We start from the raw sequence: 16,087 nt of genomic DNA, 5'->3' as shown, positions 1-16,087 counted from the left end.
AGTTGCAGACAAAATGGTCTGTGTCAGCAGCGAAAAAGAAGCGGCAAAGGTCGCTGTTGCGTGTAGTGCTCATTCTGAAGAGTTTTACAGTAGAGAATGCAGTTGGAACTGAGAGCTTAGAGCTTAAATTTTGTACGAAGGTTGCTGTCTAGATGGCTAAGCGTTGCGAAGCTCTGAGCCATCCAACTACGGTTATGGGATCGTCGGCGATTGACTGAACCGTCCACGGCTAGTATAATACTTCTTATAGTATTAATAGCAGTATATTGTGTCGTTGTGCAATAATATCACATAGTCATATATTTCAATAGTAAATAATTCCGTACAAAAAATATGAATACTATATTTATACGGAATAATTTTTCGCTTATGGAGGGTGGGTGCATCGGATGCACCCACCCTCCATAAGCGAGTAGTGTCTGCCCTCATCTACCACAGACCACACATGCAGTAAGAACCCAACAACAAAAATATGGTCATTTATTTCGATTGTGACCGTGGCGATATTATGGGAGATGTCTGGCCACTTTATAGGTGTGCGAATGGCCATATTTTGCTTACCGTTTCTCAATTCTGACTCCCCCTACATGTATGCGCTATAATTGCATTCTTAAAATGTAAATACTACCACAAGCGCATACCTCGTAAAAAAAAAAAGTTAAACAACTTTTTTTTTACAGAAGCGTGCAGTGAAATGGCTATATTTTTCCATTGGCTGAATATCGGCCAATACTGTATCCGTCACCACTCACCACTGACATCATGGAGCCCGTTCCGATCCGACTTGGCACTCTCCGGACGACGGTGAAGCCCTCCAGCAATGTGTCAGCATCTCCAGTGCTCTCTGAAGGGCCAGTGGTTAATAATGCGTCGATGGCTCGAGTGTGTCGCGTGTGCACGACGCAGGAGGCAAGATATACCTGCCCACGCTGCAACACTCCATACTGCAGTGTGGACTGCTACCGCTCCCATGGCGAGGGATGCACGGAGCAATTCTTCGAGAGCCACGTGCGTAGTGAGATGACACTGGCTTCGAATGCAAAGGGAAATGACGATGAGAAGCAACAGAGGAGTATCCAGGAGCTGCTGGAGCGAGTGCGGGAGTTCCAGGAAGAACAGCAGCAGTTGGCAGACGGAGAAGACGACGAGGAAGCGCTGGTGCAGAGGATGCAGGAGCTGGCACTACTAGATAAAGAGGGTCGTCTGACACTTGACTGTTTAACACCTGAAGAGAGGAGAAAATTCTTAGGAGAAGTGGCAGATGGACGACTGGGCAAGCTCGTAGAGCTCTGGACGCCGTGGTGGTTGATGAGTGAACGCAAGTACCGAAACGAGACGTCAGCAAGACGCCGTGAGCTGGTTCTGGAGGAGATTGGAGGCGAAAATGATGAGGGTGAGAACGAGAGTGAGGCGTCTTCAGCCGTGTTACTGGAGCCTTCAGTTTTGTATCCTGTTCGAATCTTTACAACCAACGTTGCGCAGAAGATGCCTAAGAGTATGAGCGCTCTGCTTCCTGATGGAAGGCAGCCGTCGCCGTGTCTGCGCTACCATCTAGTTGAAATTCTTTTCGCATATGCGTTGGTGCTTCGAGCTTTCAACGGCGACTGCGCTCAAGACACGGCAGAGGCAGCATTCATGCTACTAGACCTATGCCGAGTCCTTAGTGACGATGCACGCTACCAGTCCTTGGAGCACGTGTGCTTGTCTTGCCTGGAGAAACAGTCTAGTGAGGGATCGGCTACGAATGCGCTAGCTATCCAGGATGTGCAGCAGATAATACGCACGGACGTGTTTCTACTAGATGCTCTCAGTGACACGCGTGCATTATTAGAGCGGTATCAGCAGGAACTAGTGCGCAATAGTGAGTCAGACAAACAAGCTAGAAGGGAGAGGAAGACAGCATTGAAGAAACTCACAGCCATACAGAAGAAAATTATATTCTACCAAACCTGGGCGTACCTCACGCCGATCGAGGAGTTCCAAGCACTGGCGACTGAGATCGAAGCTTACACGAAAAACAAGGAACTACTTCGGTTAAAGATACTATAAAACTTTTGTATTTGGCTTCATCTTCATGTGCGTTTTGACTTCGTGTTTTTGCCCCATACGTTGTAAGCACAGCACAAGCTGTCGAGCTTGTTTCTTCAATTTCCATTCACTGCATCACAATGCGTTTCGTCTAGCCACTCCTGCGGCCTGCGATAGTTCTATTTCCTGTCGTTTTTGCTGCCATAGGCAGACTTTTTCACCCAAAGATCTCGTATGGATGTCTGAGCTGGGTAGTTCTGCTGGTCTCTTGTGGGCCAGCAACTTTTGTCTCGCTAAGATCACGCTGCGGGGGTTGGGGACGACGTTTGCAGCGCTTGGAATGCGGTACTCCACTTGTTGAACTCTCGTGTCGACGTCGCCGTTAGGATGAGTTTCTTACCAGCTTGACTGAACTCGGGCGTGGTAATGATGAACGTGAGGTTACGCGGGTCCGAGATGTCAATTTTGGCATCCTCAAGAGAGATCGTGCTGCTCTTAGCGCCGACCTGGTGCACCATACTCTCCTTCTTGTAACCCGTGAGGCGATTGCCCCGCAGCACGAAATACCGCTTCTTGGAGACGAGGAAGCGTCTGCTGCTCGCCACCTTGAGAATACCCTGAGTGCACGTGTAAGGCAGGATGGCACGCACCCAAATGACAGGTCCAATGAAATTGTCGATCAGCACGTAGTCCGTCTTGCTCGTAGAGATCGTGAGCTCCTGGTATTTGGAGCGCGAGCTCACAGTCACGATCTGCGAGCACATGATCTCGTCTTCTAATAAGTTAGTGTCCTTATTGACAAAGAGAAGGCGTTCGTGGTCTGTGAGCAGCAAGTGGAAGCGCTTCTTGCGTTTAAGAGACACAGGTCCAGCCAGTACAATGCTCTCCCGGGTCTTGAGTAGACTGTCCCAAAGTCTCATGAACGGAGAGCGCACAATCGCCACAATAGCGTTGTTATTCTTCCGCTTCACTGCACTGCACACGTCTGGCCGCATTGTGAGCACCATATCTTTCAGCATCTCCACTTCTTTCTGGTTCAACACGCCGTCATTGCCCAGACCTTCGCAGAACTCGAGCATCTCCTCCACCATCATATTCTCGCCGTCCACGCCGCTCATCATAGAGGATCCCGAGCCACGACGAGAGCCGAAACCGTCCACGTTACTGGGGCGAGGCGATGGCGCCACAGTAGACGCGAACGAGAAACGGTTGGTCATGACAGCTGTAGATCTACCGGGAGTGGGGGGCATCATCTTGGAACGTGCAAAAACCACCACCATGGGGCGAGTACTGCGACTCAACAAGCTGATGGCGCGGTTGTACTCGAGTCCGTTGATTACTTCTCCATCTACTGCATGGATAATATCAAAAATGCGCACACCATGAGCCTCCGCATAGCCCACAATATTGGGGTGAGCCATGGGGAGATCCTTGACGATCACGTTCACATCGTCCGTTGTAATGGTCATATTGAGGCTGGCGCCACGGAACTCGACTGCAAAGAGTCCTTCGCGACGGAATGGACGGAAGAATTGGATACTGAGTGGACGAGTCTGCGTCTGCAGCATTTGCACGACGTTGTCGTAGCTGCGGCCGACAGTTCTAGCGCCATTGACCTTGTAGATGACGTCGTTGGGTTGAATGAGTCCACTGGCCTCGGCCTCCCCCACTGATCCGTCAGGTTTACGCTTGAAGTGGTTGACGATGACGCTCTCGTTGTGCTCGCGGATAGTCATGCCCAGAGATCGATCCTCGAACACAACTTCGAACACCTCGCTCTTCTTCATGGGGGCGAGCGCCTCTGTCTTGGGGGACAGACACAGACACAGCGAGTCCTTGACATTGCTCAGTACGTCCTTGGTAATGTGCACGAGGCTCGAGTTGGCCGTGTCGATGAGGTCCACCCAGGCCTCGTCCGACACGCCAAATTGCGCGCGCAGCTGCGACTCCACGAGGCTCTCGAATACCTGGTCAGGTACGTTGGGGTCCCATGAAATGGTACGCACGGATCCGTCATCCAGGTCGATGACGCGGATGCTACACGATCCCACTTGGTCCATGAGCTCCATCACTGGCTGAGTTGTTGGTGTGGCCTTGAGCGGGACTATTGCCGTGTGAGCGAAAGAGGGCGAGCGTCCGGTTCCAGACTGCAGCCGGCGCCAAGAGGGGATAAAACAGCCGTTTTGGTCGAGGTGTAAAAAATCGAGCTACGGGCCCCGTCGCTGAGCACAGCGTCGACTTTCCCATACACAATATCCTCTCGCGTGAAATATTGCTCGAGGCATTCTGATATTCTTAAGAGGAGCTGTGGCATGAGCATTGCATCTGCAAGAGTGTAGCCTAGACTGCCGATGTGGAGACCGCTTTTGCTTCTGAGAAGATTATACTGGACGTGCTGGGAGTTTCTAACGCGTTTGGAGTGCAAATTGCAGCGGTTACTGCACTTGCTGAGCTTTTCGAACCACCAACGAAAAATTACTATTCTTAATTAAAAACCCTTCTTAATACGAAATACGCGCTCTGAAAGGGAAGCTACATCTAAGATTACTATTTAGAGAGATTCCAAGCAGACTTTTGTGGTACAAAGACTCGAGGCGCTCCAGAGGGTGGAGCGCCTAAAACTTGCCATCGCCGCTCCATGCAGTTTGCATTGCGGACATGCCATCGTTGCGAGGTCATCGACCCGATGCAACCCCAGGACTATGCACGAGCCCAGTCACCAGAACGAGCTGTAATTGTAGGCTTTTTTGCACTGCGATTGCTCCACGCTAGTTTCGATTGGTCTAAAATCTGTCTTCTATCTAAAAAAAAATCCAAGCAAAAATTGCAAATTGACGCTCCGTGACGTCAGGAGCACTGACGTTGATCGTAGCACCGCCTTGACGAGCTATCCTGCAGCTCCTGAGCAGCGGGGAAATAACTTTGAGCTGACTGCCACCTGCATACGTCTGGGAACAGCAGCATACTGCAGTGGGATGAACATCCGCGCTAGCAAATCCGTTTAACTGCGTTCCAAGTTTATCAACATGGGAGGTTAACACTCGTGACAGTTGCTGTCCGTCTCGAATAGTCGCATTGTGCTAGCGCGAAATTGTGCTGCTTGACTGACAGCCATACTCGTTGGATATGGAGCTGCTGGGTCGTGCGGACATTGTCATGGACGTTTCCGTGCTAACAGCACTGGTACCGCCGCAGCTCAGAGTAAGTTGCCTTTTTTGACGGTGGTGTCTATCCACCGTTAGTGACCCCGCCATTGCCGTGCCGAGACGGCGATGACGATGCGGATGATCCATACTCTCGTTGGTCGTCATGCGGCATGCATTACAACGGTTGATCGATCGCACATGTGTGCATGTACAGCTGTAAGTAACCGTGGGCATCAACTCTTTGAGAACGCCGTCAATCATGCCGTGTGAAATGCGGCCAGGATCGATGCCGAACTTCAGCTGGTGTTTTTACAAGTGCATCTAGCCCCAACGTGAGAATGAGTAGCCGGGTGACATCGAAAAGCATCACGGTAGGAGAGCTTTTTCACTTGTTGACAACGAAGGCAAATAGTTGTTGTGGTGATGAACAAAGTTGAGCGAATAGAGAAAGTGAACGCGAGAGGGAAATGGCAAGACAATAATTGTCTGTGACACAATAATTGTGTCGATTTGATGATGTTTGTGGGCGTGTTTTTATGTCGTGTTGGACGAATCCAATTGTCATTTATATACCGTAATTGACAGTTTCCTTCCTATCCATTCGACGAGCCGCAAAACGAAGCAAGAAATGAAGCGCGGACGTGTCGATGTGGGTGTGTCCAAGGAGCAATACGAGGCGTCTCTCACAGCGCCGTCGGGCCCCAGTGATGAGGCTGGATCATTCCCTCGCGCGCCAACGCAGGTGCTCAAGGCACGCAGAATCGTGACGGCCACTCCAACCTCGCGCACGCAGGAAGCGGCCCGGCAGCTCGCTGCGCTCAATCGCGCTTTTGTTTCTAACGTCAAGGCTCAATGGGCGCACAACAAGGCCGACAGCTGGGTGCAGAACATGAAGGAATATCTCAGTTACGCACGCGAGATCGATGCCAAGTTCGGCGCCCATGCGGGCCAAATGCTGACTTTCGGCAGTGGCGACTGCGGCCAGCTCGGCCACGGCGTGGAAGATGAAGAGGACCTCATGATCAAGTTCCCTCGTGTCGTGAGCCCTTTGGCTAAGCTTCAGATTGTCCGCGTGGCCTGTGGAGGCCTCCACTCGGCTGCTATCACTTCGGCCGGAGAGGTATACACGTGGGGCTGCAATGACGATGGAGCATTGGGCCACCTCGGCGACGAGAATATCCCGGCCAAGGTGGCCGGCTTTGGCCCACAGCAGGCCACAGCCGTGCAGGTTGTGGGTGGCGACTGCCACACAGCCGTCGTGACGTTGGCCGGCAAGGTTTATACGTGGGGTTGCTACCGTGACAAGGAGGGCAAGCAGTGGTGCGACGCGCCGTCGGCCAAGGATGCGTTCAAGAAGAAACAGCCGGAGCCTTTCCTAATCAAGTCCCTGGACAACATCGCTGATGTCCGCTGTGGTAGCTCGTTCAACCTGGTGCGCACGAACGACGGCCGTGTGTACTCATGGGGACTAGGAGAAATGGGTCAGCTCGGCCGTATCGTGGACGACAAAATGAAGGACTCCAAGGGCGACTACAAGGTAGATATGGTGTACACGGAGCACTTGCAGCCTAAGCCTGTGATGCTCGGAAACAATCCACTTCCGGCTGTCAAGGCTATTGGTTGTGGCTCGTATCACAGCCTGTTCTCTTTGAGCTCGAATGGGTACTTGTACTCTTGCGGGCTCAACAATTACGGTCAGCTGGGAATTGGCAGTACCGAAAACTGCACCGAGCTGCAGCTTGTAGAGGATCTCAGCTCCAAGAACGTCGCGTATGTGGATGGAGGCGCCCATCACTCGGTTGTCCTCACCAATGACGGCGATGTATACACGTTTGGTCGCGCTGACTCGGGCCAGCTCGGTACGCTCGAGACTTGCAACACCGGCGAGTTTAAGGATCGTCCACAGAAGGTGACAATTCCTAAGCCCAAGAACGGCGGCTCAAGCGAGGTTCGCATGGTCGCCTCTGGCTCCAACCACGCACTGGCGCTAACTGAGAGTAACGCGATCTTTTCTTGGGGATACGGCGACATGCTGGCGCTAGGCAACGGAGTAGACCGAGACGAAAACAAACCCTACCAAGTGGACTGGTCGAAGGCCATATTGGGCAAAGACAAGGAAGGCGAAGAGGAGGAGTTTGGTAAGGCAGAGTTCCTGCAGGTCGAAGCTGGTGGCCAGCACAGCGCCGTGTTGGCAAGAGCCATCGAGGACAAATAGGTCAACAAGATAACTCATCGCCTGCAGCGCCAAGTTTTCTTGCATAACCTCCAAGAAGCGAAAAACAAAGTTTATTTGACGAAGTTGAAATTGCAGTAAAAACAAATTGCTGTCACGTTAAATGCTTTGTATAGTTTGAAGTCTTCGCAATCGAGCGGCAAGATAACATAGTGCAAATCAAGAAAAGCAAAGCATCAAGTATATTTTGACTTTAGCAGACAGCTTTTAAGCTCAACGCGTGCCGTTGACCATCATCGAATGCAAGTTCGAAGTTGCTCAGGGGAGCGAAAGACCCAGAGACAGGATGCCAATTACCAAGAGTACGACTACCTGTTGTGGTAATCCAAACTGAACTGGAGTTGCCACGTTCGTGTATCGACGTTTCTTGTCCGAGAGCGAGTCCGAGCCAGACGACGAAGACTCAAACGATTTACGTCGCTTCATCGGAGACGGAGCCGGCGTAGTCAAGTCACATGACGACACGAACTTGTCCAGACTCGCTTGCAGCGTCATGTTCTTCTTGTCGAAAGCGGCCTCGCATTTCGGGATATCCAGATCGTCAATGGAGCCGATCATCGCTTGACAGGCCTTGGACTGGCACAGAGCAGACTGCTGGGCCTTCGTGAGGCTCGAGCGCGGCGGAACCTGGAAATTGAGTTTACTATCTTGGAGGCATTTGCTTACTTCGACAGAGACATCATTAAAGACGCCTAACTCTTTTGGAGAGCACGGCTTGGCGTTGATGATACCAATACCGCTTCCGATCGCCACCAGTAGCAATAGCACTGGGAGTTTAAGCCGCGTCATTCTCGAAGAAGATTGTACGAAGTGTTTGCTGCTGCTGTCGCTTGGTTTGTATCGCTTACGGCTGATTGAGAAATGAGTATCACCTTGGTACTCATAGGAGTCTTCATCCATCTATCTCCACCAAAAAAAAAAAAAATTTTGCTGATCACCGATCGGGGCCGAACAGGAAAATCCTGAGTCTTTCAAAGAAAGCCGAGACCGAGCCTTTCTCGTCACTTCCTCCATTGTGTGCGTGGGGTTTATTCGCACGGCACTTACGACACGTGAGGTGGAGACACGTCTCGAGTACTTCCGGGCGACGACCTTTTCGCCTCTTGCCTTTCCGCGTATTCTCCTCTTGAATTGGAGCTACAGGAGCTGCAGTCTCAGATACGTGAGAGGAAGATTTACGGGAAAAGCGAGAAAAGCGAGTGCTTGCAGTCCTTGGTTCCACTGGAGTAGGGTGCACCTCAGCGACGATGATAGATGACAGCTGCTTCAACAACTCCTCTTTTTCATGCTGGAGGAACACATTCTGCTCCAACAGCGTCTCGGATTTGTGGTGGAGGTCCTCGATCGTAGCCTGCGCAACCCGAGCTGAGGTTTCCAGCTCGTCGTTTGCTTGTTCTAGTCTCTGAATCTTCCACTTCATCTCTTCCAGTTGCGTCTGCAGCATGTGTTCTCGACGGTGTGTAGCCTGCAGCTCTTCCTTGACCCCATTCATGCTGCTATTAAGGTCGCTTTTGTCTCGTTCAAGCTGAAGCGCAGCCGACTCGAGTTGCTGCGTCTTCTTCTCGTACCGATCCACCTCAATCTCCAGCTCTCGCTCATACTCGCAACTGGACTTGATGTATTCATCGTGAGTGCGCTGCAGCTGCATCAATTCCGTGGTCTTGAGAGCCAAGAGCTGCGCGACGGCCTCAACGTCGAACGTCTCTTCAAGATCGTCGTCGGTATCCATTGTGCCAATGCTGCCTCGACGGTTCTGGTCCGGTGACAGAGACTTGGCCGCCATCGTCTTTGCCGAGGCCATGATAAAGCGATCAAGCAGGGCGCTAGTGAGCTAAATGGCCAAGATCTCAGGGTCAATCGGCGCGTCTCCTCGTCTACAAGTGCATCCGCCTGATTCGAGCTCACAACACATATTTCTGAAGCAAGAAGATAAGAACGCTGGACGTTGCAACCATCGTCGCATGGTTCTAATTGAGATTAGGCCAGTGTCATCGCTACTATTCTAATGCTGCACCGGCAGTTGGCTATTTATGAGGGTCATCCTCGTCACTCGCGACTGTATAGCTGAAATTTATAGGCGATTAGGCTTCGATCTAGGCGGCGTGCCTCGCGTCCAGCCAACGGAATACGCGGTGTGTCATCTCCACGCCGAGGAAGAGTGAGCCGTTGGCCGGGAACGCACGCAGCACTGCAGCCGACCAACCTCGGTAGAACCCATGGATGCCAAATTCCGAGTAGACTGCACGGAAAGCCCCACGCAACGAGAGCGGACCCGTTGAGCTCGCTGTCTGCATACGTGACTTGAGCACATCCACGGGAAACATGATGGCCCAACTGGTCGCGCCAGCGAGGCCACCGCTGGCCAGGATAGCGGCAGGGTTCAAGTCATTCTTGGACTCTTTGCCTAACAGCCTGGCCGTACCGGAAGTGAAGGCTTGATACGATCCGAAGAAGAAGAAGCTGAACGGTACGTCGCGCAGCAACAGTGCACTATACCCTCGGAACAGACCAGTGATGCCTTCCTCCTTGCCCACCTTCACCAAACAGTCCCAAGGACCGTGATAGCCTACAGCGAATAACAATAATTAGTTTCGCCATTTGCGAAAACGTTGCATTAGCGATTTGCAACGTACGTCCTTCACCCAAGTGACCGCGTTGGAACTGCAGCTTGCATTTGATGTTCTCCGGCACGGTAATGGCCTGTAAAATTTCACCACAGAAGCACATTAACGAACGACATCGCTACGTACTAATATATCGCGAATCAGCGCACCGTAGCGGAGAAGCAGCCAGAGAAGCCGCCCATTAAGGCCTCGTCCAGCGTCGTGAGCTGGTACTCACCCTCGTGCGCCGCGCGTTGCTTAGCATGCAGTGCCAGCACGGCGCGCTTCGCGAATCCATTGGCACTGAAAAGCACCGAGTTCTCGATGATGGAGCTGGACAGCGCCGGCACCGCGCCCTTCCAGAGCGCGAACAATCCTTCCTCGGTGGCGATTCGGCGAAAAGCGTCGGTCACACCGGTGTACGCATTCTTAGTGCCCTGCGTCTGCAGGCGCACCTTCACCACCTCGAATGGAAGCCCCGCATACACGCAGCAGAAGGCGCCCATGACGCCCGAAAAGGTCTCGCGGGGGTCCAGCATGGTGCTTGGGGACGGCGCTGATCGGGGAGTGCGGTCTCATTTGCACTGCAACCTGCGAGCGTACGTGAGACCAATACTTCAGTGACGACGACAACGTGTTTTCTGCGCTCTCATTGGCTAGGACGAATTGATTGCCACCATTCCACACTTTTCCACCAACAATGCTGCGCCTGCTTCGACCACGACTGGCAGCGTCCGCTCTGCGATCCAGCGCGTCCTCGCAGCTCCTTCTATCTATTCCCGATGGATCTCGATCGCTGCGCACTGCGCGTGGTGGCACTCGGCGACATAAAGATCACATGGCACGCATCGCCAAGCTCGAGGCCATGACACAGGAACGCGAGCGTGCTCGACAGGAACAGCGCCGGCGTGTGTTGGAAGCGCGTAACCAGCCACCGGTCATACCGGCCTTCATCCGCGTTCGCGATTTGGCCAAGGCGCTGCGTCAGCCTCTGGACAAGGTGCTCAAGCACACGGTGATCAAAGCCAACCGCCGTTTTAACTTAAAAACCAAGAACCATCCGCCCGCCGAGTTCCGCAGCGTCAAGCACATCGTACTACCCTTCCGCGTGGCACATGAAGTGGCCGAGAGCTTCGGTATCCAGGTAGCGTACGACGACGTGGAGCCGGAACTATTGAATGCCGTGAGCTGCGACGAGGAATTCTTGGGCCGCCGACAGCCCGTCATTGCTGTTATGGGCCATGTCGACCACGGCAAGACTACGCTGATGGACACACTTAGGAAGCAGATGAAAGCTGGACTGAGGCAGATTGCGCCCTATGAGAAGCACGGTATTACTCAGAAGATTAATGTGTGTGAGGCGGCATTGACGCCTGATGTTAAGGCCACGTTCCTGGACACGCCTGGACATTTCCACTTCTTTCGGATGAGATCTAGTGCAGCCCAAGTTGCGGATGCAGTGCTGCTGATTGTCGCCGCAGATGAAGGCGTGCTACTGCAGACAGAGGAGTCTATTGGTGCCATTGAGGAGGCCGGACTACCGGCGGTGATCTGCATCAACAAGGTGGACTTACTCGGAGAAGACGGCGACGAACAAGTTGACAAGATTGTGGATGAGCTGCGCTCGTTTGTCGCACTACAAGATAGTCCTGTGTTGACGATCTCGGGTAAGACAGGAGCTGGACTTGATGACTTGAAGCACACGGTGTGGGAGCTGGTGACAGGGCTGGCAGACAACAACAGGCTGGATGCGCTTGTCGGAAGTGAGACACACGCTGAGGGACTCGTGCTTGAAAGTGTGGCGTTGAAGGGACGTGGAACGGTTTTGCGTGTGTTGATCAAGAATGGCGAGTTGGCAGCCAAGCAGCACTTCGTGGCTGGTATGATCCATGGCGTGGTGCGTAATATACGCGACGCTGAAGGGCGTGATGTCAAGCGGGCGTTGCCTGGAACGGTTGTCGACATCACTTACTCGAATAAGTCGAAGAACGTGGACGCGCCGAATGAGCACGGATTCTTCGTACTGCCTGAAGCTCGAGCGAAGCAGGTGATCGAGCAGAGGTACGCACTGGACGGATAATTTATCAAAGCGTGAGGGTTTAACCTTGGTGTTGTTACAGGGAACTTGCCATGGAGTTCAATGATTGTCTCCTACCTGATGAAGGTGGCGAACACGCGAGGCCTGATGCTGAGTACACGTCCACCGAGACTGATGGGGATGACGAAGGCGTGTCTGATGCTGAAACATTAAACGACGAAGCTGAGGAAGAGGACGATGATGTGATTGATGAAAATGATCTTATCGAAACAAAGTCCATCATTGTGAAGGCTGATGGCGCGGGTTCGCTCACGAGCATTCAGGACACAGTGGACGAGATGGCTGGCATTTCGGTACGATAGTTATTAGTCCGGTTGGTGATCACTAGTTCTAATATTTATTGCTGTATGATTTGGTTTCAGACTGTACGACTGGGCATTGGCAACATCTCAACGAAGGACATCGACGTTGCCATCAACGGCAAGTGCCCAATCTTTGGCTTCAACGTGAAGCTGCGCAATCGCGAGGCAAAGCTGGCAACAGAAAGAGGTGTCCGTGTCATTTTGCGTTCCACCGTGCATGAGCTGATTGAGGAGATCACTGCTTTTGAGCAGACTGATTCCGAAGACGACGATGCAACCAGTGGCTAAGAACGCTACAGTTACCATTGTAAGTATCTTCTACATGTAGACGCACCTAGAGACTGGTTTTACAGTATCAGCACGTTATTAATCTTCCATACCAATCTTACATTGGGGGTGACGAGGACGGAAGGAAGGAGCAGTGTTCACTTCGGCAGATAGGTTCTACATGTAGACCCGTAGCCTGACCTGGATGGTAAATAAAAGGGCAAAGATCGAAACATCAACAAAGCTCAAAATCTGCAACGAGCGCTGGCTTAGCTTCGGTTTGTATGTTTTCATTCGATAATCTAAGTACTACAGTACTAAGTAGTAGTTAGCGACTCAACACACTCTGCAGTGAACCATTTAATTGGCGTGTGGAAAAGTAAAGTAGGCGGTGGCGAATGCTGTAAACGACACACTCGAGCCAATCAACGCAGCAGTGAATCCTCGATAGAACCCCCGTAGACCATACTGCATGTAAATCGACCGAAAGCTTTCACGTAGCGTAAGCGGGGTCAACGTACAGGTCGTTTGCATATGAGCCCTGACCACATCAGCAGGATACAGCATTGTAACGCTGGTGGCCATGGCGAATGATGTTGAGAACAAGGTCGTCGTAAGAGAGTTCTCGTCTCCTGTATATCGAGTGGCATGATACACCCCGACAGTGATGGGGAACAAGGGTACATCGCGCAGCAGCACCGACGAGTATCCACGAAACAGGCCAACAATTCCTTCTCTTTTGAGCACCTGCGCCATGCAGTCGAGTGGTCCATGATAGACTGCATTCACAAAGTCCAAGGTAATGTCAGCCGTCTGCCTAGAATGTCTCTTCCCCGTGCTGTGTTACCTCCGTGGCCCAATGGACCCCGCTGAAGCTGCAACTTGGACGCGATGTTTTCAGGAACAGTGGTGGCCTGTTGGCAGCATTATACAATCTTAGTTAATAGAAGTATTTGTCACTCAACGCTTTATACACCGTACTGTAGAGGCGATAAATGCCATGGCACTATGCTCGAGCGCTTTCTGCAGCGTCAACTCGTCCTCGTCGTCAACTTTTTGTAATTCCAGCATCGACACTGCCTTCTTCGTTGAGCCGCCAACAACATTCGTCAATTTATTGGAGAGTATAGTGCCTGCCAGACTTGGTGTGCCGCCCTTCGAAAGCGCTCTGATACCCTCCTCCTTCGCGATGCGGACAAAAGCGTCTCTCACTCCTCTGTAAGCTCCCTGATGGCTTTGAGTCTGCAATCGCAGCCTCACCACGTTGAACGGGAGACCTGCGTATGTATAACAGCCCAACAGCAGCGCTTCCGACAGCGTCTCGTTCATGGCAGCGGCAGAGTGGCCAAGCAAGAAACGAAGTTGAAGCCATGGCAGGTACTTTTGTAGTGCAAAAGTTTGTACCCATCAAAGCCCCCGGATTAGTTACCGTTTTGACTCAAAGTTTGAGTCGAGAATCCCAGATACGAAGATGGTCGCTGGAGTGTCAGCTAGACATGAAGCTCTCCGCCACTCACCGACGAAGCTTATTTTCGAAGTAGCATACGCAGGTATTCGAGAGCGTTTTCTTCCGGTAACAACAGAGACTTGGCAAACAATATCTTCTCACTTGGAGGCGTTATCTTCGTACCTCTGCTCGATCACCTGCTCGCCCGAGCTTCAGGCAGTACGAAGAATCCGTGCTCATTCGGCGCGTCCACGTTCTTCGACTTATTCGAGTAAGTGATGTCGACAACCGTTCCAGGCAACGCCCGCTTGACATCACGCCCTTCAGCGTCGCGTATATTACGCATCACGCCATGGATCATACCAGCCACGAAGTGCTGCTTGGCTGCCAACTTGCCACTCTTTACCAGCACATGCAATATGGCTCCACGACAATACGACTAATCGTAATGCTGTTACTGGGAACTTTTGCGATGTAGTTCAATGATTATCTCTCAGAAGTACCTGACAAGTGGCAACACGCGAGGTCTTGCTGAGTAGTTATCCACGTTGAAGAAGCTGATGACGAAATGATTCGTGAGAACATCTCCATCAACTGTTATTTTGAATTCTGGTGAGCGAATCAGGGCTGTCAGCATTTACAACGATAGACCTGGCGAGTTGGTACGAGCGTAGAAAGCCGTTATCCCGTCGAAATACGGTATAACTTGAGTGCTGTATTGTACGGATACAGACTGCGCTACTGGGCATTAACAAGATGTCATCACCATCGCGATCACTGGCAAATGCAGGCAAATCTGGCAACAGAAAGCGATGTTCGTGGCATTTTGCGTGCTTTTATGAACGGATTGAGGGGATTACTGCTTTTGTGCAGACGTGATTCTGAAGACGCCGATACAACCAGTTACCAAACACGCCACAGAAAAACTTAACCGCTGATCCATCACTTCGTTTGCGTTGCACTTCACTCTCTCATTTGGTGAGACGAGAAACGTGGGAAAGTGTTCATGCGTTTGGCCAGAGTTCATCGTACGGCAGTTAGGTTGAAGCTGTCGACCTTCAGTGCTCATTCTTCATTTCTCGATGCGAGATAAAAGACTGTGGACTGAGAACGAGGCGATCGCGCTTGTGCGCGCGAACGGTCGAGTGGTGGACTACCCACCCAGTGACCGTAGTCAACCAGCGTCATTCCGACTGTATGCAGAGTTTATTAGGTGCAACGGGGAGCGGACGACGCGAACTGAGAATGTGGTATTCCTTAAGGACAAAGCTTTATGGGCAAGCAGCTGGAGAGTCTTCCAGTTCGACGAAGTGCAGCAGTCCCGTGGCGAGCATACGTGGTTCCAGTTGACTCGGATGGAGAAACTGCAGCAATGGCAGGCGATGGGCCGTCCAAAGGGGATCAAGAGCCTGACCGAGCCTATCTACAAGAGTTTTTGTGAGTTCTGTTCAAGCCGAGCGGCTGAACCAAGCTCGCACGAGCCATCGCAGCAGAAACCTTGCGTCGAAGGCAGTAAGCTGAAACACGAGCAGCAGGACGCACGCAAGACTATTCCGAAGCGCGTGGACAAGGGCTACATGAAGGCAGAGAGGCACGTCCGGCTACGCCAAGCTCCTCGAAGGCGTGCTGAATAAGCAATGGGACCAGTTCGAAGAGATTGATCAAGTGACCCGTGCAGATGACACCCGCGAGACGCGGCTAATGAACGAGGCCGTCCGTGCTGGAATGATCCAGATGGAAAATATGCTAAGCCGCCAAGGAGAGTGATTGATTAGCGACCTAGAGTACAGGGACATGCATAGAACGCAAGACTGGCACCAGTTGTTGCGGCACCTTGCCGAAGTAAGAGACAAGTAGCTAGCGTTATGGTTCAATCTGAAACAATTATATTGAGTTTTGAGGTTTAAGTTCTATCGAATACCGCTTAGGCCTTTATCTTGGAGCTTTATCTTTCTTTCTCTCG

At 51.9% G+C, this 16,087-nt stretch overlaps 10 protein-coding genes across 11 annotated transcripts; 4 read left to right on the top strand and 6 right to left on the bottom strand.

Annotated features, from left to right (window-relative positions):
• Positions 1-721: 721 nt before the first annotated feature.
• On the top strand, positions 722-2,071 carry PPTG_16626 (hypothetical protein). Its single transcript, XM_008914213.1, has one exon. It carries the CDS (start codon positions 763-765, stop codon positions 2,047-2,049), a length of 1,287 nt encoding a protein of 428 aa, XP_008912461.1. The 5' UTR covers positions 722-762; the 3' UTR covers positions 2,050-2,071.
• On the bottom strand, positions 1,916-4,215 carry PPTG_16625 (hypothetical protein). The gene has a single exon (XM_008914212.1). It carries the CDS (start codon positions 4,095-4,097, stop codon positions 2,328-2,330), a length of 1,770 nt encoding a protein of 589 aa, XP_008912460.1. The 5' UTR covers positions 4,098-4,215; the 3' UTR covers positions 1,916-2,327.
• Positions 4,216-4,460: 245 nt separating this feature from the next.
• PPTG_23946 (hypothetical protein) lies at positions 4,461-5,610 on the bottom strand. The gene has a single exon (XM_008914211.1). It carries the CDS (start codon positions 5,433-5,435, stop codon positions 5,109-5,111), a length of 327 nt encoding a protein of 108 aa, XP_008912459.1. The 5' UTR covers positions 5,436-5,610; the 3' UTR covers positions 4,461-5,108.
• Positions 5,611-5,736: 126 nt separating this feature from the next.
• PPTG_16624 (hypothetical protein) lies at positions 5,737-8,332 on the top strand. The gene has a single exon (XM_008914209.1). It carries the CDS (start codon positions 5,803-5,805, stop codon positions 7,387-7,389), a length of 1,587 nt encoding a protein of 528 aa, XP_008912457.1. The 5' UTR covers positions 5,737-5,802; the 3' UTR covers positions 7,390-8,332.
• On the bottom strand, positions 7,666-8,196 carry PPTG_16623 (hypothetical protein; the record flags this gene model as incomplete). Its single annotated transcript, XM_008914210.1, has 1 exon — positions 7,666-8,196. The coding sequence occupies one exon, from the start codon at positions 8,194-8,196 to the stop codon at positions 7,666-7,668; it is 531 nt and encodes a 176-aa protein (XP_008912458.1).
• A 9-nt stretch (positions 8,333-8,341) lies between the features above and the next one.
• On the bottom strand, positions 8,342-9,208 carry PPTG_16622 (hypothetical protein; the record flags this gene model as incomplete). The annotated part of the gene is made up of 1 exon (XM_008914208.1): positions 8,342-9,208. One exon carries the CDS (start codon positions 9,206-9,208, stop codon positions 8,342-8,344), a length of 867 nt encoding a protein of 288 aa, XP_008912456.1.
• Positions 9,209-9,318: 110 nt separating this feature from the next.
• Positions 9,319-10,621, bottom strand: PPTG_16621 (hypothetical protein). The gene is made up of 3 exons (XM_008914207.1): positions 10,181-10,621; positions 10,041-10,107; positions 9,319-9,973 (listed from the first exon to the last, which is right to left on the bottom strand). Exons 1-3 carry the CDS (start codon positions 10,547-10,549, stop codon positions 9,501-9,503), a joined length of 909 nt encoding a protein of 302 aa, XP_008912455.1. The 5' UTR covers positions 10,550-10,621; the 3' UTR covers positions 9,319-9,500.
• Positions 10,576-12,940, top strand: PPTG_16620. Of its 2 annotated transcripts, XM_008914206.1 has the most exons (4): positions 10,637-12,071; positions 12,131-12,401; positions 12,471-12,717; positions 12,815-12,935. In XM_008914206.1, exons 1-3 carry the CDS (start codon positions 10,711-10,713, stop codon positions 12,696-12,698), a joined length of 1,860 nt encoding a protein of 619 aa, XP_008912454.1. In that variant the 5' UTR covers positions 10,637-10,710; the 3' UTR covers positions 12,699-12,717; positions 12,815-12,935. The 2 variants fall into 2 exon arrangements, with proteins under 2 accessions (XP_008912453.1, XP_008912454.1); XM_008914205.1 differs by having other exon boundaries at positions 10,576-12,071; positions 12,471-12,940.
• Positions 12,929-14,040, bottom strand: PPTG_16619 (hypothetical protein). Its single transcript, XM_008914204.1, has 3 exons — positions 13,659-14,040; positions 13,525-13,591; positions 12,929-13,456 (listed from the first exon to the last, which is right to left on the bottom strand). The coding sequence occupies exons 1-3, from the start codon at positions 14,004-14,006 to the stop codon at positions 13,038-13,040; spliced, it is 834 nt and encodes a 277-aa protein (XP_008912452.1). The 5' UTR covers positions 14,007-14,040; the 3' UTR covers positions 12,929-13,037.
• Positions 14,041-14,130: 90 nt separating this feature from the next.
• PPTG_16618 (hypothetical protein) lies at positions 14,131-16,018 on the top strand. Its single transcript, XM_008914203.1, has one exon. It carries the CDS (start codon positions 15,207-15,209, stop codon positions 15,756-15,758), a length of 552 nt encoding a protein of 183 aa, XP_008912451.1. The 5' UTR covers positions 14,131-15,206; the 3' UTR covers positions 15,759-16,018.
• Positions 16,019-16,087: the final 69 nt, after the last annotated feature.

The sequence above is a fragment of the Phytophthora parasitica genome (assembly GCF_000247585.1).
Source record: "Phytophthora parasitica INRA-310 unplaced genomic scaffold supercont2.58, whole genome shotgun sequence".
Taxonomy (NCBI): Eukaryota; Oomycota; class Peronosporomycetes; order Peronosporales; family Peronosporaceae; genus Phytophthora; species Phytophthora nicotianae.
Note: the sequence above shows the minus strand (reverse complement) of the source record. Positions and strands in the feature narration are given on the sequence as shown.